General features: G+C 37.0%; 1 protein-coding gene across 2 annotated transcripts in view; it reads right to left on the bottom strand.

The window, feature by feature from the left end:
- Positions 1-2,084: 2,084 nt before the first annotated feature.
- The window catches only part of NCAM2 (neural cell adhesion molecule 2), a gene marked incomplete at its 3' end in the record, with an annotated part of 311,617 nt that continues 288,462 nt past the window's right edge, over positions 2,085-25,239 (bottom strand). For both annotated transcript variants that reach the window (XM_081997216.1, XM_081997218.1), the window contains 3 exons: positions 13,232-13,436; positions 8,071-8,190; positions 2,085-2,196 (listed from right to left, as the gene is read on the bottom strand). In XM_081997216.1, the coding sequence (XP_081853342.1) occupies positions 2,085-2,196; positions 8,071-8,190; positions 13,232-13,436 (437 nt within the window). The remainder of the gene's footprint in view (positions 2,197-8,070; positions 8,191-13,231; positions 13,437-25,239) is intronic.

The following is a 25,239-nucleotide window of genomic DNA, read 5'->3' as shown; positions in this document are numbered from 1 at the left end:
TCTCTACGGCTTGAATTTTTGAGGTTCCTTCCTTGCATTTTGATAGAGTGAGAAATCCCAGTTGCAAAATCATACTTTGTAGAAAGAATATATATTCATATATATATATATATATAAAGAAGGCAACTGGTTCTCATAATTATAGGTTAGGGGGCAGTCCTGCTCACTGTGTATTACTCAGAAAGCAACAGGACAGAAATTCAATAGACAAGAAGCTATTTGGTAGTACTGCCTGCTCAGTACATGGGAGCAACAGTGAGAGGTCATAAAGGAATGTCATCATCTTTCCTTCACCCAGAGTAGTGCCTTAGTATTTAAGGAGACTTCTCTGCAGCAGTTTTAAATTTTTCTCTTTCATGACTTCATCCCACATTGCTATCTCCTCTTACCCATTCTTTTCACTTTGGTTCTGGTTTTGTGGGAACTTGGCCTCTTATCCTAGCCGTGCCAGTAGTATGCCTCCGTCCTCAACTACTTGGTTAATTGTAGGTATTTCCAAAAGTGAGGACAAGTCATTAAAAAACTTATAAAATTACTTGGTTTTGAAAAATAAGAAAAATCTATGAATTAAATAATAACCTTCTCAGCTATTTCAAATATAGTAAGCTTGGGTTAAAAAGAAGTTTAACCATCCATTTTCCCCAAATTTAACGACATTCTTTTACACTTCACTTTCAGCTTTACTGCACAGAAGTCAACCACTTTGCCATGACTACACAATATCCATTTAAGGGTTGAGGATGTTCTGTGGGAAATCAGAAAGTGTAAAGAGTTCAAATATGAGCAAAATTCATATATAGCATGGAACAGATGTAATTTGCTGAGTAAAGCCACAATTAAACCTCAGGTATGACTTAGATGTGGATAATCCACAAGGTACTCTACAATATATTCATGACAAGTAGAATTTTTCAATCTAGTTTTCTATATGGTTTATCTAGAATAATAGAAAGGATTATCTTAAGGAATGCTCAACAGGAAAAAAAATCTTTGATCTAATGCAAGATGTTATTTTTAAAACTGTTCCTAACTGTTTAACCAAAGTCCTCCTTTCCATCTGTTATTATTTTTTGTTAAGACAAAGGGCATGAAGTCATAAAGGAACAAGTGTTACTTTAATAAGGCAAACTTTTAATATTTCATGTACTGATTTGGGGAGAAAATGTATCTATCTACTATACTAAAAGGCAGTTTTATCCCTCGACTAAATGGTTAGAACTAAAAGAAGAACAAATACTATATATGTATAAATATGTTGGGACAAATAAATTGAGCTTGTGTTTATTGTAATGTTTCACTTCAAGCCAAGATTATGATCAAAAAAGTGTTTTCTTTTCACATCTTTGCTTCATTTTAGTTTACATGTCACCTCGCACACATTAATACAGAAAACCTGAAGCACTGAACATCCTAGGGCCTTTCAGAGTCACACTCATGCAGTTAGGCTGAGGCCAATATACTGGTACAAAATATTTAGCCAATTTTCTTTAAATCTGTACATCAAGTTTTTATTATACTGAAGAACCCAGGTGGAACTGCAGGTAGAGCTGTCTTTATGTTGAAGTGTCTTTTTTTTTTTAAGTGATAAGCAGAGATGGAATGACTACTGAGTGTCTGCCAGCGCTAAGGTCTTAAATATTATTCTGAGACTGGTTTGTTTTTTTTTTAAAGGCAGCCTAAACTTTTGCTTTATTGTAAATGGAAACAAATACAGTAGTATATGGCACTTTATGTATGTAGTTTGCACTGTAGGGTCTGTAGAGACCTGATGTGTTTTCATGGTTAGGGGTGCTTTGTGAAGTACTCTTCTAAAAAGGTGTACCTTGTCATACCATAAATTACAGTACTTATTCTGCAGATTTTTCAAATTTATACCATGGGACTTGGTGTCAGCAAAACTGCATACTAAAACCATTAACAAAAAAATAGAAAGGAACTGTAGACAGAAACTGTTTCATCATATGTACACAGGTACTAACTATTCCAAGCTTAAGTTTCCCAAGAAATTAAGGTCAGCTGTAAAGTTTTGGTCACAGGGTTACTTCAATCCAAATGTGTTATCCAGACAGCTGTAGTTTATCTTGTTATGCTTTGCTATCATCTTCTGTTGACTGGATGATGTCATTAGCAACTTTGATTTCTATGGTTTCTGGATTTAAAGCTTCTTTCCCATTTTCCTCCTTTAGTGGCAGCTTCCTATCAGAAGAAAAGAGGACTCATGGTAGCACATAAATAACACATAATCTGGAATTTAAGTCTACAACGTATGCATTGTTTACACAATCCACAGTGTTTGTAAAACTATAATTTATTGAAAATAATGTATAATTACTGAGGTTCTTTGCTTTTAAAGAAATTCATATTAACTTTTTCCATTTATACAAAGCCAGAAAAAGCTAAATGGCACATAATAAGAACATTGCTGCTGCCCAAAATGGAGTTTCTTCAAGACAAAAGAAACAATAGAGTGCCAGATAACCTTACTCTAGACATTACACAAGTATGTGTTCCCAAGGATACTGTGAAACACTTACAGTCAAGCCTTTTGCTGAATGTCTCTTTTTTTATGTCTGTTTCTACATGTAAATCCAATTGTATACGAAAGAAGACATTATCATTGGAGGTTATGCCAAGACATATGTAAAGGAAAGAACTTCTTATAGCACAAGGAGGTAATGGAAGTTATTTTATTATTTAGAAACTTCTACAATTAATTTTTGTTAGACCAAACAATCTAGCTGTGTTAATAACTTCTAGCTCTTTTAAGATTAACTTAGTGAAAATTCTGAAGAAATGGCACAATAAGAAGCTGGCTACTTACATTCATCCTTGTGATAGAAGCTGTTCTTATTTGAATGCAAGAAGACCTTCAGATGGTATTTTAATTTCAGAAACAGTCTAAAGATTCCTTTGGGGTTTATAATCCTTAATTCCAACAGCAAAAGAGTCCCCACCCTTACTTTACAGGAAAGACGAAACACTGATTTAATTCAAAAAGGTCTTGAAAATCCTTGATTCCCTACAGCCAGTAGTTTGCTGTCAAAAAATGTAGCTGTCAAAAAATGTATGGTCTACTCAGATGTTCCTATAATAATGTCTCCTGGGCATAAGAGCTGTTAATCGCGACTCCAGTTTGGGTTTGCTTTCTGGTTTTTAACTAGGAAATAGCATGAATATGCCTTTTTATTAAGAACAACCGTTGTTTCAGTAAACTTCCACTGTGATTGCTCTGATGTCCCAAAGAGCAATATATTGATCAAAATGTGTCTGAGGAATCCCTTAGGAATGTCTTGTAATAACAATGTTTAATAACAACAAATAAACCAAAGCAATACCCAAGTTCCCAGTCTTATGAAATTTAGGCCGTCAGAAACAAACTAGGAAAGATGCTGTTTATCTAGAGGTTAAACAATGAGCACAACCTACACCTGAGAGAAATCAAAGAGAAAACTAACTTGTTCTATTACAGTAAAAAATGTGGGATATATATCAGCTGTCAGGCTTTAAGCACAGAGGGAGGTCTCTGGTAATTGTCTGTTTCACATGGCACACCCAAAGGAAACAGATTTCAGCCCACAACATGACACCTGAGAGAATGGAAACAGTGGAATCAACAAAATTCTATTTTTAAAAGAGGATAAAACTCGGGGGCAAAGGAAGCACGACTCATGAGACACATTTTAGGTGAGCGGGCACCTGTGTTAAAGGCCTGATAATGCAAAGCACTTAAACTAGTATCAAAAAAAGACCTAATTTAATCTAGTTTTATATAAAGGCAGAGTAATATCTCAAAAGATGGTGCTAAAAGGGAGGAAATATTTAGTCAAAGTAATAATTGGGCAATTGACAGGATACACTGTCTGTAAATTTAAATAGATTGTTTTTGGAGAAGTGGATTAAGAGCATGTTACAGATAATTTGAAATTATTTGAAATAGGAAGATTTGCTAGAACCCTATTGAAAGACAGTAGATATTACTGAAAGCTGTGTTCATACAAACTGTGTGATAAAATTAGCCTTGCTTTCAATGTAAGCAAGGAAAAAACCCAACATCTACAAACAAAATCTTTTTCTCATCAAGCAGTGCATCCACCTTTGACCTTATTGTCATTAAAAACATGTGGGTTTTTTTGGATATGATGTGAAGTTATCAGTTCAGTTATCATTAGACATTGTCCGTTTTGACTATGACAACATTTTTGTTATTTTGGAATTTTCATCTCCATTTGTTTCAAATATTAATCCATATTTAATCTCTATTAGCAGATTCATTCATTTTCTTCTTTTAATTAACTAAATCAAGTTTAAATGTTAAATTTTTCTACACCTAGTTTTTCTTTAGCTACACCTATTTGAAATAATTTTATATTTTTTAGCTGAGCAGACTAATCTTTTTAAATCTCAAAGCATTTTAAAATAAAAGCCTTTTTGAAAAAAAACCCCAAACCACTAGAGAACTTTAAAAAGCTCTTTTGCTTTAATCAGACACTGGCTGTTATCAATCATTGATAATATTGACTTTCTTTAGCACTGAATGTGGACTAACTGCAATAGTCTGCTGATATTACCCATACAAAACTTTAACTAGAATATTTACTTTCTGTTTTTTATAGGAAAAGGGCTCCCAGCCATCTTGGTACTGAAATTCACCCAGCTTCATTTATACTAAGAAAAACTCAGCCAATGCTGGAAACACAATAATGTCAGTCTAGAAATGTAATTATAGTACCACATTGCATGGGATATTTTAATCATATTACAAAAATGTAACATGAAATGCACAGCTTAAATTGATTTCATGCCAGTATTATTAAAACTTGCTGACTTCTAGGTAAAAGTGCTTTGTGGTCATCTGCCACACATGGATCCCAAACCTGGCTTTGACAAAAATCATCTGACTTAAGGTAAAATGTAGATTACTGAAAAATATGCTGAGCAATATAATGAAAATACTCCATTATTGTTAACATGAAGCAATTTCTTTATTAAACATTTCCTAGAAATGCTTAAATTGCATTTAAAAGTTCTGAGTATTATTTGGTATTATTCAAAATAATTCAACTAATTATTCACAATATTTCATCTAATTTAAGCTGAAGGCTTATCTTGTACACCTTTAAGACAGACATAATTAGACAGAATGAATCCCACCTTGTATGAGCATTGCCTGCCTGGAATCTCCCTGAAACTCTTCCTTCCAGCAACCTAAGCTCTTCTCTCCAAGATCCCCACCGGTTGTCCTTGCCCTGCCCAGTTTGTGCCTTTCTGGCTGACAGCACCTCTTGTTGACTATGAGTTTTTGTGTTATCTCTGCTCAGAGACTTATTTCTACCCTATTGCATCCTCCTTTCCTTTAGTGGCATCTCACCCATACTTTATATTGTTCCTCTGTGTCATCTGTTATGACTTGCGTCTGAGCAGAAGGTCTTTCCACGCTGCCCTAGTAGCAGTGTCCCTTCAGATGTCCTGATTGCATGATGCTCTGTTCATCTTTGGTTTCCTAAGTGACACTGTCCAGAATCTGTAGCTGACCTCCATCCGGCTGTACTTTGGACCGCTGCCTTTTGCCCTTGTTTGTGGGAGAAGAAATTACCAAGAAGGAAACGGTCATCATCATTATTATCTCTTAGCAATCCTATTCTGCCAAGGACATAATGCCCATCAAACTCCTTATCAGTTGTTCTTATGATTTAGTTATTTTTTCGTGCCACCAATGACTGATTCTTTCCCTCTCCCCTAAGATAATAAAATGTTTTTGTTCTTAACTTTCTCATATTTCACTCTTGTCAGCTGTTCTAATGACTGGGACAAGCAGGAAGAACTGAACTTAATCTTTTCTTGTATTGTGTCCCTTGCTAGATGCATCCCATTTGTATTTGCAAGATCAAATAGTCTTGAAGTGTGAAAAACTGTGGCCCTGGTGCCTTAACCACTAACATATCCAACACCCACTGGACTTGTACAATGTTTAAAACTACATTCCCCTGACTCCTTAGATAACTGTGGGTTCTCTACAGTGCTCCTCAGTATAAATTCTAACAAGAAGAGCAAATATATCACTAGTCATTCAACAAATTCCATAATCATTTAATTAACACAAGTTTGTAGTCTTCAGGTACAGGTTCTTTAAAGTATATAGCTTAATGTGCAGTTACTTAACATTTACTGCAAATGCCAATGACAGCCAATAACACAGGGTTTTTTCTTATTAAAAGTTCTGGCATTTGCAGTTCTAGGTGGTGGAAAGGAAGGATATTTTATTGTATTTTCAGAAAGAGAAAAAGGCTTTTATAAGAACATCCTCTCCTTTTAAAAAACAACTGTGATTCCATTAAATAATCAAGAAGTGAGTTTTGATATTTCCTACAGAGGTGTCTTCGTAGCCCTGACTGCTTTAATGCTTTCACGAATAGGAGATTTTCACAACACATGAAAAGCTTGGGGCTCAAACCAAAGAAACTTGGAGTTTTCTTTAATAATTTCAAATCCATTAACTTTGGAGGCTCAGAAATTAAACTCTTGAGCAATCAGTTCATGTCCCTTAACACCACTAGGTGGGCTCTTAATAGAACAGTACTGTCATCACCTGTGTGAAATTATTTTCTCTTCAAACTAAATTTTCAGAAGAAAAAAAAAAAGCACATCAGAAGCTTTCATTGTGATAGTAAGCTTAGCAAAATACCAGCTTCCTTGTGCCCTATCACAAATGTTAGTTTATCCTCCACACACGTTTCGAAAAGTGCTATTCAGGTACAAACACCAGCCATTCTACCCAGTTTAATGTGTTCCAGGAGCTGCAGCAGCAAAACAAAGGAAAGGACCTGACCACCAGCAGCTGAGCTGGGATCCCAGAGCCCAGGGCTGGTCCCCACGACTCAGGGGGCAGCCGCAGCCTGCGAGCCCAAGGGGGAACCGCTGCATTTTCTGTGCTGGGAACTGCTTGCAGGGATGGGAGGGGGGGATGAAGGAACCGAGCAAAGTGGCTGGCCTTCAGCGCTGTTAATCCAATTGCACCACGTAGGCTTAAATACTGAGCTAAACTCTCAGCTAAGGGCGTGAAAGCAGGAAGGGACCGCCCTGTGAGGAGCTGGGTTTCCGGAGCATGGAATCGTTGTGCCCTACGGACTGGGGGTGCGTGGGGATGTGAGTGCGAGCCTGTCTAAGGCCACTCCTGTGAGTCAGATTATTCCCGCAGGGTGGTTAATAGCTGCTGTGTGGGCCCTGGGTATGAGGTAAAGATCAGCTCCACCTGACTAAAAAAATCCCCGTCCTCCTGCTCAGCCCCACTGCAGGGTCAGGAGGGCTGGGGGCGTGAGGTGGCTGTGGGTGCCGGGGCTGGGAGAGAAGCGGTCAGGGCGGTGACCTGCCTGGCCCTGGTCCCTGGCAGGATTTGGATGTGAACTGGGAGTGGAGGGGGAGTATTGGGGCAAGCTTTGGAGCTGCCCGAGAGACAGAGAGCACAGGCAAGGCCCTGACCTCACCTTCCAGCCCCTGAATGCAGCAGGCAGTGTCCCAGCAGGGCCAGGACTGGCATGGGCTGCTGACAAGGCTGGAGCTGAGGTGGGGCTCCTGGACCCTGGTCAGGGGGAGGGCTAGGCCCGGGAAGTCACGGCGGGTCCCCTAGCTCCGACATGAGGTCTGTTTTCACCAAGAGCACAGGAGAAGCTCAGGAGTCAGGGCAGCGGGGAGGGCCAGAAAATTTCCCTGGATATTTGCTAACCTCCAAAGAGGTGGTGTGGTGGTGTAAAGATATGCTGCAGGATTGCTGCTATTGCGGTGTTGCCATCCAAGGGATGGATGTGGTTGTACTCCGTACTGTACACAGTAAGAAGAGGAAAAAAAAATCTCTAGTGATAGCCTCAGCCATTCTATGTGGGGTACCATGATTTAGATCAATTATTGTAAAAAAAAAAAAAAGAGAGAAAAAAAAATCACACTCATACACTGCATTGCCACAGCGCACCATTCTGGTGCTACTGTCTGTCTCCCCGCCAGAGCGCGGGAAGCCCAGTCCATCCTCTCAGCCAGGAGGAGCTTGTGCGAAACTCCGGGGAATGTCAGGTTACTTACTCTGGTTCTGTGAGGGGAGTTGTCTCATTTGGCTCATTTACTGGGCTCCCATCTTCATGACTGGTAATTCTTTCATCCTCTGTTCTCATTTCAACTATTGGTTCTTTTGATCCATCTTTCCTAAAAATTATTAAAAGAGTCAGTCTCATATCATCATATTAACCAAATACATTGCACATAACTAATTACCAAGATCACTTCTCTCAAACGTTGGCAAAGAAAAGGCAGAACTAATTATCAGTGACTAACACTACCAAGATGCATTTAACAGCGTGTTCCCAAGTCCTTGAAGTCTTCCAAGCATCCTGTATCCATGGTTACTTACCTAACTCTGCAAACATCATGGATTAGAATCACAAAAGAGCATTTTGTTATGACTAAATAATAAGATGATGGCCTCTTCATGGGAATAGATGTAAATTTTCCCAACCTAGTGTAATAAATACAGGACTTGATTCTTAGTTATGCTTGAGATCTTCTGGCAGTGTAAAGAGCCTTTCTGTTAGTATACACACTGAAGGAGTGTACTTTAATCTCCTGAGATTGTGGCAATCCCATATGCCAGAACAGGGTAAAGAGCTTTTGTGTGACAACAATCTAGCCCCTTCTGCTCACACTGGTAGAAGAAACTCGTTGTTTCTATGTAGTATTTCTCCCATTTTAGGAAAAAATGCTCGTCTCTCACATGAAAGCAAACGAATAACCTTTGTGCCAATTTGACAATGAATTGTAAAATGGAACAGTGAATGTTATCATTACATTTTTGTTGATAATCATAGAATCAATCATAGAATCACAGAAAGGTTTCCACTGGAAGCGACCTTCAAAGGTCATCTAATTCAATGTCCCCAGCAATGACAGGGACACCTTCAAATAGATCAGGTTGCTCAGAGCCCCGTGCAGGCTGGCCTGGAATGTTTCCAGGGATGGGCCATCTACCACCTCTCTGGGCAACCTGTGCCAGGGTTTCACCAACCTCATTGTGAAAAATTTCTTCCTTATGTCCAATCTAAATCTACCCTCTTTTAGGTTAAAACCATTACCCCTTGTCCTATTGCTACAGGTCTTTCTTCCCAAAAAGTTTGTCCCCGTCTCTCTTATAACCCCGCATTAAGTACTGAAAAGCTACAATAAGATCTCACCAGAGACTTCTCTTCTCCAGGTTGAACAACCCCAAATCTCTCAGCCTGTCACCAAATTGGGTGGGCATGTTGATCTGCTTAAGGGTCAGAGGGCTCTGCAGAGGGATCTGGACAGGCTGGATTGATGGGCCAAGGTCAACTGTATGAGGATTAATAAGGCCAAGTGCTGGGTCCTGCACTTGGGTCACAAGAACCCCATGCAACGCTACAGGCTTGGGGAGGAGTGGCTGGAGAGCTGCCCGGCGGAAAGGGACCTGGGGGTGCTGGTTGACAGGCAGCTGAACATGAGCCAGCAGTGTGCCCAGGTGGCCAAGAAGGCCAACAGCATCCTGGCCTGTATCAGAAATAGTGTGGCCAGCAGGAGTAGGGAAGCGATCGTGCCCCTGTACTCGGCACTGGTGAGGCTGCACCTTGAATACTGTGTTCAGTTTTGGGACTGAAGGAAGGATGTTGAGTTGCTGGAGCGTGTCCAGAGGAGGGCAACAAAGCTGATGAGGGATCTGGAGAACAAATGTTAGGAGCAGCTGAGGGAATTGGGAGTCTTTAGTCTGGAGAAGAGGAGGCTGAGCCCCATACCTGAAAGGGGGTTGTAGTGAGGTGGGTGTTGATCTCTTCTTCCAAGTAACTAGAAATAGGATGAAAGGAAATGTCCTCAAGTTGCACCAAGGGAGGTTTAGACTAGATATTAGGGAAAATTTTTTTACGGAGAGAGTGGTCAAGCATTGGAACAGGCTGCCCAGGGAGGTGGTGGAGTCACTACCACTGGAGGTGTTCAAAAAAAGTGTAGACAAGGCACTTCAGGACATGGTTGAGTGGGCATGGTGGTGTCGGGTTGATGGTTGGACTTGATGATCTTAGAAGTCTTTTCCAACCTTAATGATTCTATCAGTCTATGATTCTATGATCATTTCTGTGGCCCTCCTCTGGACCTGCTCCAACAGGCCCATGTCCTTCCTGTGCTGAGGGCTCCAGAGCTGGGCGCAGGACTCCAGGTGGGGTCTCACCAGAGCAGAGCAGAGGGGCAGAATCACCTCCCTCAACCTGCTGGCCATGCTTCTTTGGATGCAGCCCAGGGTACGGTTGGCCTTCTGGGCTGCAAGCACACGTTGTTAGCTTTTTATCCACCAGTAGGCCCAAGTCCTTCTCCACAGGGCTGCTCTCAATAATGTGGCCATGATATGGAAATAGCTGCTCACTGCAGCTATTAAAAATAGTAGTGGTAATTAACTTGTGTATAATTTTACTCTTGGAAGGCAGATCAAAGGATAACCACGATATATCTTATATTTCTAAAATAAAACCCCTTTACATGTAAATATTTCATCCTGGAACTTCATGAGTGGCAGTCTAGAAAACACAGGGTAACCAAGTTATAGATGAACAATCACTTTTATATTTAACAGACTATTTTCTGGACCTGTGATGTTCTAGAGAGCAGTCAAACTGCTATGTGCCATAGCAAAAACCCTTGTCTAATTCATATCTCACATTTTCATACTGTTCCTGAGAACACAATCATTCAACAGGCTGTTACAACTACAATAGTGAGTCTATTCAGGAAGTACCTGGAAAACTCTCCCATCCTCTGGTAGGTATCCTTAAGTAAAATCTTTGTAGGTTAATACAAGTGTAGCACAGATAAATGTGTATCCAAGAAGTTGTCTAGGGAAGATTTAATGAAGTCTAAAAGGTTCTGGTTATTTTTTAAAAAACCTTCATGTGCTTATTCACCTCTGCAAGTGAAATTCTACTTCAAGACACACAAATGGATACAATGTTCATTTCTGTGGATGATGCACATAACTGTCATGGCCACCACATATCTGTGAAAAGATTATGGATCTGGTGAAGGGAATGGTAAGTTCTACTTGATTTGCCTGTACATCTATAGTCTTATGGACAAACATACATTATTGCATAACCAAAAGTCTAAAAAAGACATTATTCATGAACAGCATTCACATAGGATTGAGGAATTGATCTGTATGGAATGTACAGACTGTGTAGTAATTAAAAATTCCACGGAAGGGAAAGTGATTTGTAGGAAACACATTATGTCATTTCTGTTCCAGGTGGCTGTGTCTGTTATGTGCATTGTATCATCTACATTCATTACATATGGAACAAAATTAATGAATATATACATATATCCTACAATCAAAATGTGATAAAGAACCATACCATAAACTCACTCAAAAATCCAGAATGTGAACTGACATATTGAAAACAGGGAAATGTCAGTGACTTTTGGGGAATGGCAGTTGGCATGAAATAAATTCAAATTTCGAATCCTCAAGCCTGTCTTGAAATATTAGCCTCACAGCTTATTTATGCAGAGAAGAGCCTAAATAAGAATAGCCCCAAATATTTTAAGATCTGACTGACTGAAGATTACACCAACAAGGAAAGAAATATAATTAAATAAGACAGTTGTTCTTGCACAAGAAGTGTCATGGAGGAATTAATATTAAGTGACCAGCTTTATGCTTTTCTGGGATAGCATGGAATGGCATTTGGGGATGAGATGTTGATAGCAACGTATAAACTGCTGTCAAGTGACATTTTGCAACTTTAGTTCACTAAGGTCTTCCCATTCAGGAGGGTTTGTACACCAATTCGTACTTGGTCACTTCTTGAATGGCAAATTAAAGCATAAACTGAAGTGCTGTGCTCAATAGGAGAGGACAGCTGACTCAGAAGCTTCACATCTTGATTCTGTTGACCTGGGCACACTGGCTTCACATGATAGAAAAAATGCCGTTATTCTTTCTCTTACTGCAATCTGTGGAGAATTAGGAAATAGCTATTTTATGTCATAACTTCTTTTCAGAAGCATTATTTGATGTAAATATTGTGTGCCTGCATATGATTGGTTTTATTCTATGGAGCTGTTCAAAAAGGGTTGAGAACCCAACCAAGAAATGTAATAGTTACCTCAGACAGACACAGTCTCTGAATCCCAACAGCCAGAACTAAAACCAAAAAAGAGACATTTACACCTCCACTACCGACAATGAAGAAGCCTGATACAGCTACGAATAACGAGGGCTGCGAAATCTGGTCTGCTCTACAGTCATCCAGGGAAGGATGGGATCTGGGAAGCTGCTGGAGAATGAACTGCAAGGCCTGACTACTGGGAGAGCTACAGCACACAGAAATTGGACCAGTAAATGTTCTTTAAACCACACGAAGAAAGCATTCTCACAGATACTAGTGTATACATAAGAAGCCTATCAGATAGAGGAAATCATGCATTTCTTAGTTGAAAAAAAGGAACTGCCTAAAATGAGGGGCCATAAGTAATCCTGTCTCCAGCTTACCTTTTGCAAACCCTGTAAATGTTGGGTCTTTAAAGCACCATTATTTTATGCAATCAGTTCCTGAACTGTTTTGTCAGAGATCTCACTATCTGCTCTTATAATTTAAGGAAAGACAATTGCACATAAATGATCAGTTCATTCACGTTTGTCTGATGAAGTAGCCACTATACAAGGGTATTGGTGAGAGTCAGGATTGTTTTTTCACCACTTATGTTCAGCAATCATTAACTGTTGCTATGAAGAACAATCACGCTAACCAGCATCTCGCCCACATCCAACTCAGAACTCCTATTTTTAAGAATCAACAATATTTTTATTCCTAAGTCTATGGGCAAGAAACAAGATTTTCCATCAAGGGCTCTATCTGAGAATAAACACCCTTTCACAGATTTTCCATAATAATATGTCTTTTACTCCCAGATTTACTGAATTATGATTGATTTCCTTTGTGTCAAGCTGCACAAAGAGACCATCTTAAAGTGGGGTATGGCAAATGCCTTTTTTTGTGTCCATTTTTCTTTTATGGTTCCAGCTGACCACAAAAAAATGCTATACATTTCAGGGGAAAGCTTTTCCAATTAATAGAAACATTTTATTAATTCCTTTTGCCACACCACAAAATGGTCATAAAGTTAATGTAAGTTGGACGGTCAACTTTTTCTTTCAATGATGTTTCCAAAATATGTGATTAATACTCACAAGTAAGCAGCTTTTCCTTCTTCCAGTTCTTTACTTTTTCCACTTGAACCACTCTTTTTCCCACAGATCCTCCTGGTGATGCACATTAGCAATCCACATTGTCGTACAAAGAAGCAGCTAACATCAGTCACAACCAGGATTAACAAAAGCGCTGCCACTCCCAGGCCAATGACAGCACCAAGTCCAAGACCATTAAAAAGAGTGTCTTGAAAGAAAGAAAATTAAAATTTATTAATAAAATTCAACCCAAAGAATGGTATTTTCTAAAGCTTTTAATTTGTAGGCCAGGAAGCTAAAGGATATTTAGAAATGAAGAATTTAGAAATCACTGGAAATAAAGAGTCCTGAATATTAAGCATGTATACAACCTGATTATAAGAAAAGCAAAAAAAAAATTTCTATATAATATTTTCCCATTGCCAAAATTCCAGTATAGTCACAGAGCATAAATAACATTTAATAACAAATAACACCACATCTTAACATTCCAAGACTGAGAGTATCAGCATCCAGCCTAAGAAAAACATTTTAAATATTCAGCATAATACTAGTTGATAAAGTTGTCATTTTCCACATTTCAAATATAATTAATTAGCAGTGGTGCTAAGCAGAATTACTGAAAGGTTTAAGAGAGTGCTAAAAAAGTATTTCTTCTTGTAAAGGTAATTTTTAAATTAAAGTAGAATGAAAAAGTCTTCAAATAAGTTAGTTCAGGCTGTTTGCTCTGCAAACAGTTGCACACACTTAGTCTTAAATAAATCAGTATGAGCAAAACGATGCATATTATGAAATAATCATAGGGTTAGGACCTCATTTTGTATAGTCTTGTACCTTGAAAACACATTCATACACTTCAAAATAAACATATTCCACACCTGATCTTGCTTTCTGTATTTGTATTATGAAAGCTGATGCTTAGCTAATTTTACTTCATTACAAATCTCAGAAAATATATTCTATTGTTTTGACTCAGTTGACGTTTCCATAATAGGCAATAGTGTTACAGACAGTTTTGAATACTGTGATTTTGAGAACAACAACTGTTGTGTTTGTGAACTCAGATGACCCTTATAAAGGAGGGGACTTGTATCTGACTAATACGCTAGGAAAAAAAAAAAGCCACCTCAGTAATTGTTCATGCACCCAGCTGGTTCAAGAATGTGTCGGTCTAGCTCAGAAATTGGCTAGTGACAATTGCCTGGTCTGATGCCATGGCCTGAGCAAACTGCGCAGGCTTGCTGGGTTTTTTGTATGTTGCTTTTGCACATCAGCATTGCTCGCTTAGCGTTACCATGCCTCAGAGTGACGCGTGAGCCAGCAGTGCAGTGGTACATTTACGTCTGCAGCTGTATCTATGCCTGTTGCCAAAATAAGAACAAGATTTTTCTGACAGGAGATTACTTGAATACTGTTGTAACAGACACCAAAACATATCGTAATGTAATGCAATATAAAAGTTTTAATGGGGCTACTACTGGCGTCATCTTCATCTTCCTCTTCAACCTCCACAATATATTGTGGACTATTTCAGTTTAAGAATATAATTTAAGATTTCATATTTCTGCTTGATTACTTTTTAAGAAAATAGGTATTTACTTATTCAAATATAATTTGAAAATTATTTTCTTGAGGATTTCTTAATACGTACATGCTAACAGGAATATATGCTTTGTTAGTCTATGTGACAGGACTCTTAATTGGAAAAGCAAAAACTTCTTGCAAAAGAAAGGGAACATTTTACTTCTTATGCAATCGATTTCATTGCCTATTGTATGGGTTGTTTCATTATAGAACTGTTCTTCAGAATGTTATTATGTAATAAGCCAGAATTCAATGAATGTATTTACATGGATGGGTAGGCAGTTAAACAGGCAGATATTACTTCAAAGTTATTTTTCTTTCTCCAGAAAGACTTAAAAAACACTATATAAATAATAAAAATAATGGTGCAGCAATATAATGATGTATCATTTATGTATTGCCCCGTCAGCAATGTTGAAGTTGACATTTCACATGAATTCATTTTCTTTCCTTTTTTTAACCTAAACATTCCTAGTTAAATATTACAAGTATAATTTCTGATACATCTTCCAAAACTTACTTTATCCATACATCCACCTATCTATTTGATGCCTTCCTTTCTAAACTTCTGTCATTTGTGTTTATGAATCTGAATTATCAGGAAGATATAAATAGATATTTAGTTGCAGTTTATTGAAAAGCGTATATGTTTCAACAGATAGAATACCAGTAAGTTCTATAGAGTCCAGTTCTAGAGACCTTACACAGCAAAGTTTTCCCCTCTATACCTTCTTAACCATGAAAAAGAATTATGGAGGATAAAAATTAGGGTCTTTTAATCCCTATTTTTAGAGAGACTAGGGATTGTTTTGTTGCTGTTGAATTTTTTGGATTTTTTTCCTTTTTTCATTCAATGTTAAGAAGTCTTTACCATGGGGACATAGATTTTTCAGTGATGTAAACAGCATTTCCAGTGCCACTGGAACACTGTGATGTGGTAAGATTCCCACCCCAAATGATTCAGTGACAGAAAAGCCTACACGATATTTTCACTGGCAAGTGAAGAAACTGTTTATAGTAACAATAGCTCCAATTACTATATAATAACAATAGCTCCTTTGTACAATGATATTCATATTCATTTGCCATAGTTCTGGGGAAGACTTTGTTTTTCATTTTTAATCTTCTTGGTATTGGCAAGACATCTGAGACCTAAGTATTTGACCATTACATATTTTTCTATCTCTATATTATAGATAATTTCCTTTTCATTCAGCATTCCCCATCCTTACTACTGTCCTACTTGTCCCACATCCTATTTTTCCTACTTGCAACCCATTTGTTCATACAGGTTTCTGTTTCACAACATTTGAAAGTCTGATTTCTTATGATTGCCAATACTTTTCCAACATTTCTGTCCTTTATCTCCCACACCCCAAAGAGTGACAGGAAAGTAGCCATATCCTGGAGCATGGCTGTCATCAGCCTTCTCACCTGTCTTAGGCTCTTTATGTACTTTCTTCTGAAGACAGGCAGAAATTGGGCTGTCTTGTATTTTAAAAGTATATGTGTTATGGTTCATTTTTAATATTAATTAAAATATAGAAAATTAATTTTTTAAAAGTTAATCTTTGACTTAGTTGTCTTCTTTCTTAAATGACTGGGACTTTGCACTGGTCTGTCTGCTCCAGCGAAGGTCAGCTGTAAAACTACTGCAAATTACTAATAAAGCAGACTGAAGCCCATCCTGAGTGCTTTCAAAAATCATATCCTAACATATCTATTGTACAAAAACAATGTGAAATTTTGGCTTAATATCTTATGACGTCAACAGAAGTACTAATTCTGTGACTAGATGTAATGTTAATGTCATACTACATATAGCCATTCAACAACTTTGAAAAACACCTTTGTTATCAAAAAGTTTTGCCCTAAATTAAATTTGGATTAGCTTTACAGTGGCAATTGTTAAGCAATTAAAAATATACATTATAAGCAGCAATGATTTTAAGTGAGTTTTTTTAGTGTTCCAGTGTGTACCAAATAGACTCAAAATCCTAGTTCCACTTTGTGCTGTATAACAATAAGGTATTTATACATTATATACGTTCTTTTTCTAGCTGAAAACAAGCTTATTTTAAATCATAAAAATTCAATGTTAATGTGAGAGAATCAGTTCTTAACAATATCGTGAAAAGGTTTATTGTATACCTGTCTTAGTACTCTAATAAAGTAAGTTTCTATAAATGTAATGGAAAATATTGGCAACTTTCAAGTTCTCGTTTTTTCAATAAGTTTTATTTCTAACTTCTAATAAAATAATTGAACATTTTTGCATAAATCATTATTTGAATAATGGGAAAGAGCAATGAAGAGCTTTGGCAAGTAAAGCAGAATTTCCCAGTGAAGACGACTAACTGGAAAGATAAATTTTCTGGACCCGAAAATGTAAATTCAGAGTGAATTCCTTTAAGGAGTCTGTATCAGATACTCTAAAGGGAAGTAGGTCTAAAGAGAGAGCCACAATCTACATATGTACACAGAGGGTACAGGTACACTTTGTATATGGAAAACTAAAGCTATTGCTTCTGCTTAAAGAGCTAAGAACTTAATATGCAACATTAATATATTCACACTAACGTTACATGAATGTATGTCCTTCGATGTCACAGAATTTCTCTGTACTCTTACAGAATCACGTATGTATTCAATTGCTGGTACAAAAAATAATAAGTGCACGTGTTGTAATAAGTATTCTGCTTGAGCAGAGGGTTTGGACAAGATGATCTCCAGAGGTCGCTTCCGACCTCAACCATTCAGTGATTCTAAGTTTTGTTGGAAAACAAAAAAGCAAGTTAGCACTTTCTTGTGCCTTTCTTCCCTTCCCCCTTAGCAGGCATGCATTGAAGGAAAGATGAGAGTCAGATGATTCTACATGGTCCTTAACATTTTACAGTCATTCACATTTTTAAGGGAAAAACCAATGATATAAAACGCTCTCCTATGCTCATAGGGTAGCACCTGGCAGCCACATTTGAATGGGTGCGAATGAGTGTGCAGGGATATTATGCATAAGTTTGTACGTTTTTTCAGATCATTCTGAAGCTAAAATACGAACTCCTTTTGAGCTGAAGTAGTGGAAAATTATGAGCTAGAGGACGAATTTGAAAATGCTGCATCCGGTAATGGCAGGAAAAAAGCATGTTCTTGTTTGTCATCTTCTTGAGCTGCCTTGTTGTACTGACTCTTATAAAGGCTGTCCAACCATGATGGCTATTTCTGCACTGCCTATATGAATGTTGACTTTGATTTTATGTCTGATTTGGAACTTTTCTTAGAATCAAAGGCTTACAAGATTTATATACCTATTCAAAACCTCTAAAAAGACAGAAAACATAGATCTTAAAAATTATTATCCATTGATGAGCATCCAAACAGTCATAATGTAGTACCAAAAAGTTAAACAGCTGTACAAGGATAGTTAATACTATAACCGTGGAAGGCCAAGACCATTGCTAGAACAGGCACTGCCAAGCTAAAGTTCTGGAGAGGGGAAAAAAAGGATGATACACATCTAAACAACAATCACATAATGAGAAAAACAACAACAGCCACAACAAAAGGATTTACCATAAATGTTATAGAAGTCCAGACAGGTAACATGCATCTATAGGTCCACTGCAGACATAAAAATGTATACAAATACTATGTGGTCCATGCTGGAGGCAGGGTATTGCAAATACCCAAAGGATGGTTGTTCATTTCAAACATTGCAATTACTCATTTGTTTCCAGATGCTTTGAAATGCTTCCTTTTTTTTTTTTTGTCTTTGGGGATATAAGTACCTTTGAATTTGTACATAATAAGTGGAAATAATTTCTCAATTGATAGCAGCTAAAAAAGAGTCATTCCTCTTTCAAAAATAATTATGTCTGGTATTTATAATTCACTGTCTTTTAATGCTTTGCATTTTCTTGTATTGAAAATGGATATAACTGAATTGTGGGACTTGCATAACATTGCTCACTGCCTGTCAAAACATCTTCCTCCTTCATTTTCCAAAAGGAAATGTCCAAGAGGGGTTTAAACAGAGCTGTTTTGTGCTCCAGCTCCTTTGGTGTGGGTGCTCAATATGTAAGGACCATGTGGCACCCAGCAAATCTCAATGTTACAGGTACCCAGAATGAACTCGATCTTGGGTAGCATGTGAAGGTAGCATGTACCCAGCAAGTGTAGTGAGAATCATATGATGCTGTAAGACTATATTAATTAAAAGAAGAATGATTTCTTAGTTTTGTACAAAAGTATTTCATTAATACACACTCCTGTAGCTTACTGAGATTAAAATCACAGCAGGAAAAAAGGAGCAAACAACAAATATCTCTCCCTACCCAAACAATCTCCAGTAATCTGGCTGCCACAGCCAGAGCTCCATGAACAGCTTTTAGCAATTTAAAACAATAAAACTTGGCTTTTGAGCCAGGTAAGTGCCCAGCAGGTACATGTCTACCTTAAAATGAAATAAAAAATCAATATAGTTGTAGCATTTTTAAAAACTTTAAAAAAAAAAATTATGATTTTGTGCAAACATTTACTGGGGAAATGTATGACGCAAAAGACACCATGACAGTAAGTGATACTGTTTTCTATCCCATTCCTTAATACAAAAAGATGCTAACAAGGCTATATGTTTTTTCTGCCTCAGTGATTTTTCCTATGACTTTCTAGTAGGACAGATACTGCTGAAGGGCAGTGTACAAGCACATGAGGATATGTGCTCTGTACTGCACGACTGAGTAATATGTTCTGACAGATATACTTGACACACAGCTTTGAAAAATAAGGGGACAATATTATTGATTCTGATGTAAGTAACTAACGAAAGAGAAGGCTTCCTCTAACTTTCTTCTACCCATAAATGACATATCTTCATTGTCTACCATCTCTAATGAAGTAAGAGCCCAATTACAGTGGAGTTTCAATGGTTTCAGTGGCGGCAAGAGGAGCCGTAAAGAAAAGGCTGTACACCACAAGCAACGACGCACAGGAGGGACAAGCATTCACAGTCAAGGGAGTCCACCAGGATTACCAGTTATAAGAGATGAGAGCTACTGAAATGAGCATGTCTAAGATGGTATCTATCAATCAGAAATGTTACGTTTTTCTGATACTTAGCTGAGTGAGGGAGCTTTTCTTTATTACGGAAGAGACCCTCTTGCCAGCAAGTTTTCTGAAATGTCTTTTTTCTTTAAATTTTATAGGAAAATGTCTTTTATTATGACTCTTTCTTGGTACTGAGTAAGTAGGACTTGAGTTCTCATTTACTGTAATGGTCTTTTACACCATTTTTCATACGAAGGTATCTTAAACAAGATGTAAATAAAATAGCTAAATAAAACAAACGTAATGTAAATAGCAACTCGAGTGTCAATGATGTCTTGTCTGTGTCTGCTGAGGGGTAAAAAGGGAAAGGACTAAAGGCTGTGTTAACTAGAGAGAAAGTGTCCTGCGTTGTTAAAATATTCTTTCGAGTTGTGGCTTATTATTTTTTAAGCACGGGTTTAAAAATTGTTCCCAGCATCATCAAACTATCCCCAAGCAGCCTCAGAAGCATATCTAATGTGCCTAAAGAGTTATCAGGTAGCTACAGGCTCTTCTTTCATGTATTTACTCAGTCACCGTAATAAAAAGTATTTTTTTACCATTGCCTACTTCTGTGGGAAGCCCCAGGGAAAAGTGGGCAGAAGTCATTCTTTCTGTGGGAGCAGCAGCCACACAAGACCAAGAGAGAAAATACACTTCCAGTACAAGCTGCTTCACACTTCAGCCAGCTGATCAATACACTTTTCCTGGTATTTCTGAGGCAGAAAGTGGGGGAAAAAAACAACACTTCACATGTGTTGGAAAGCAATGCTTTTTGCTTTCAACAAGGCACAGCTAATGGGGAGGGCAAGGGGAGCCCAGCACTGAGGGAGGAGATGCTGCACAACGACAGCAGCTTTGCGGAGTTCGTGGCATCAGCTCTGCGTCCAGGTTTTAGAAGGCCTTGGGGAAACGACTGTTTCTTTGTCCCAGGATGCTTCATTCAAACTGACGGCAGACCATGTCTTTCAGATGAATTTCTAAGAACCTGTGCAGATTAATTAAGATTGACATGGGTATTGAAAACATGTGCTTACATGTGGTGTCAGTACTGCTGTTACATCAAAGATTAAATTATTTTAATTGCATAATTGGGAGAATTCAAAATGACACTGTGCACATACCACAGAGACCTGAGAGATTTTTGCATCTTTATACTGGATGACAGCTGTAACCAGAGTACTGTAGTCAGGAGACCTGAGAAAAAAGTCCAGCTACGTTGGGATTATATTTGAATTGATGAAATATTTCAGGTTTGACAACACTTTCTTTTAGCTTTTTAAGACATACATAAATGCAAGCACAACAGTTTTGAGAAGCGTTACTTGGAATAATATTTTAAATGTATAATTATTTTATGGCATTAGCTACAAAAAGAGAAGTTTAATATTATGAGTGCAGCCAGTATGTGGTGCATGTTTTTACTTGAAATAGTTATGCTGGTACAATGGCAAGTGACATCAGAATAGTTACACTTGGTGTGAAAGCATCATGTACCAGTATAGTTTCTCCCAGTATAAAACTCTTGCCTTTTGGGATACGACTGTTTCAAGCAGACAGATTAAATCAGTATGGACCAAGTGCTCAGGCTGTGTATTTATACAGACATTTCACATACCTGCTCCACTAGTGAAGTAGCATGGCAGCCACCTAATTTGAACTGAACGAAAAATTGGAGAATTCTAATTTTAATAATTTTTGTTTGCATGTTTTGTGTTTTTTTTTTTAATATTCACTATTGGATAAAACACTGACGTTTACTGTTGAAACAAAAATATGTATACATTAAAAAATCTCTTCAGTTACAAAATACATAATGTAGATAATACAATAAAAACAGTATTTATCAGTAATGAAGAAAATACAGATAGAAATTTTTTAAGTCAGTTTTCTTTATTACCAAAATGAAGACAGAAGTTGTGTAAACTAAAATGAACTTTGAACAACAGATGAAAGACGCACAAATTTACATACATTTCTTGACACTGTTTGGAAAGATGCTGAGGGACACTACATTTACACTATGCATACATTCTTTAGGGAGAAAGCAGAGAGATGACAGCAAATACTGCATGCATGAAAGAAATCAGTGGAGCAAAATGGTAGTGAAACATGAACGAGATTAAAAAAATGCTATTGTTTCACAAATTAAAATAAACTACTTCAAATAGAAATTTTTTTCTCACCTTTCATACTGTTTTTGAAACCAGAAACTTACAGAAACTGCAGTGCTTGCAATGTTTTTCACAGTAGTTTTCAGTACATTGTATATATTTTCAAATGTAATTCTGGTAGAAATATACACTTAGTAAGATTTACTTTGCTTGACTTACAGCTCACTTAACATGTATTATAATTAAAATTATACAAAAATAACATATTCACTAGAAATTGCCTCTACAAAAATGTTAAACATAAAATAAATATTCAGAAATTTTAATAAGAATTTCATAGGAGGTACTATGGTGGCAAGAATTACTACTGTAATTTCTCCAGACTTTAGACCATATAAAAATCCTACCTCAGTTGCTTGATCTTGTTCTTGTAAAACATCTAAAAGTAACAGAGCTCTCAAGCATACACCTTCCATACAGCTACTGTTTCTAAAGAGGCAAAGTTGGTAGATCCTCTATGCTTGATATTTGACACCACTGGCTTTATTACGATGTTGTCATTGGCATTACAAGGAATAGGATTTTCCCTGTGCGTTTCCCTCACTTATACATTAAGCCAGATAAATGTGTACCAAAGGAAAACTGAAGATTCCTTATATGCCTGGAGAAATGGGATGGATGAAGTACAACGTGATAAGCTGAAATGAGCTCCAGATGTAGAAAAGGTTTCAGTGATGTCATTATAGACCTCAGAAGATACATTTATCTTGATATTGTTCAAACTATTTCCTAAAAGTAAGAGTTTTTTCATTTTCTCCTAAAAATCCTGAAAAAATGAGCAATTAGAAATCATCAACATACGAAGACTGGAGACTATTAGCACAATCATAAATTGTGTATGAGTCTCCATTACCTCTTTTAAAAAAAATAAAATTGTTTTGTTAGGTTTAATTAACTAACTTTACATTTACATGCACGAATGGAGCTATTACATTTAGTGAATGAGGCTTGCATGCTGTAAAGATAATATGTGGTAAGGCCCAGGAATCTAATTGAGTATTGGTCATACAGTTACTTATTTACTTAAACCATAATATCTGTTTATCTTTTAAATATCTATTTTTCATATGCACATCATATTTTTTTTACATCAGTGCTTGGCCTTACACTTCCATTGCAAAATTTTGTGGCTTGGTAATAGTATGCTTTATACACCTCATAAAACCACACAGATGGATATATTTTATTTCCAATGTATGCAGTGTCTTTTTCTGGGCAATATTTTTCCAATTTATCCAGAGAGCAATTTATATTCTAACCCTACTGTAATAAATGGAGGATCACATTTGAAGTTGTATTATGTAAATACTTTGATTCGTGCACAATTGGCAAATGTTAGGAATATGTCAAAACTCTGGAACAAGAAAGACAACAAGTGAAATCTGATGAGGAAAAAAGCCAGCCTTAGACTCAAAAGGTTGTAAATCAAAACATTTAAGAACTACTCTTCCTTAGAGATATACTGCCATATCACAGAATAATTATTATCCTTTTTAAGTTTCTGTGCCATCAGTTTGAATTTAAGGCATAAGTTCAGTGTAAAATATAATTTAGGAATTCAGCCTTATAGACAGTTGAATATTAGCATTTCAAAATATGTGACAATGTTGAAAAAATAGTATCATTTTACACCGTCAATCATAAGACCTAAAATCCCTTTTACAATTACTACATTTAAATGAATAAATTTACTTATCTAATATTTAAGTACTAATGACAGCAGAATATTAAATTCAATTTGTGAAGACATATTTATCATTTTAATACAGTTTAAACTACATTTTTAAAGGTGTTCAGCCTATACCTAACAATTACAATTTAATTTGCAAATGTCTCTTTTCCCTTTTTCCTCATTCTCATCTATAGGAAGACAAGATTTAAAAATCTTCTGTATCTCCCTACAGATTGTATAAAATATTGTAAAATAAACTTGTTCTCACTGTTTTTAAAGATAGAATTATGAAAATTTCTTAAAGAGAAATACAAACAAAACTGTACTAGTTATTCATCTCAGGAGATACAAGACAACCCAAGGGCAATATTCTCTTCCTCTTTTTCTTTCTCATTACAGAGGTTTTGGGACACTGCCCAGAACTGTCTGGCTCTATTGTCACAGAATCCCTATTTTATTGGCTTAACTCACCCTCTTTGGATGTTGAAGGGAAGGGTAGGGCCAAAAGAAAAGGATCATATTCAAACTACCTGCTAACCTCAAAATGCATAGTGCAGAAGACTATAAATTGGAGCAGACCTAAAATTTCTCTCATTTAACAGGGGAAACCTATGTAGTTTCCAGCTGAAGCTACTATCAGTTGGAAAAAAGATGTGATCCAAATTTGTCTCTTTAACCCAATGGCATTGTGACACTGAGGAAAAAAGCCAACTTGTCATTTATAATGTATATTTAGCTGCTAAAATTTCTCGAGGCTTTTCATTAGCTCTTTCACAATATGTTTGCAGAGTTCACAGTTGATCAGTCTATGTGCCCTAGTTCCTATCTTGTCTTCTCACATGCCTATCTGCAATGTTAGAATGACTTGTTAAGATAATAAATTTATAACTGGTAAAGAGTACTTCAAACGTTTAACCAAAGTAGGAAAATGATTTAGAAATGTTCATTTTTCTACTTTTATAGATACCTGTATTGCTTTATTAAAAAAGTAAGAACAGAGACAAGTACATGACAAGTAAAATATGTAATAAAATGTTTAGTAGAACAGCTTTAAGGTTTCAAATTTTAGGAGATTAGAAAAATGCTGCAAAATAAGGAAATATCAGAGTTGGACTGTTTGTGCAAGCTTAATGAGACCCTATGTTATGTTTCATTCTATGAGACCATCTAAGTTTTATGCAAGACCTTTTAAATCCAGTAGCAGGTACTCACTAGTTGTGATTTTATCTGCAATTTGTTTTTCTTTATTATTCAGAACAGCACTCTGTCTCTGTTGTGTCCACAAGAGAAAATTCTGTTTCCTTATATGCACCCAGTCCCTGTCTTACAATGCGATCAGAATGCAGAATGCAGAAGGGACATGACTGCTGGCAACTGCCTCTCAAAAGAATTTGCTGGTCCCCTGGTCCAACAAGGAGCCCCAGTGTTTATGCACCACTCAGTGTGCTCCCGCGAACTGTAAGAGCTCCTGGGAGTAGACTGTGGTGTGCTTGTGCTCA

This window comes from Phaethon aethereus (assembly GCF_964289735.1).
Source record: "Phaethon aethereus genome assembly, chromosome: 1".
Lineage (NCBI taxonomy): Eukaryota > Metazoa > Chordata > Aves > Phaethontiformes > Phaethontidae > Phaethon > Phaethon aethereus.
This window is presented reverse-complemented; position numbering and strand designations above follow the sequence as displayed.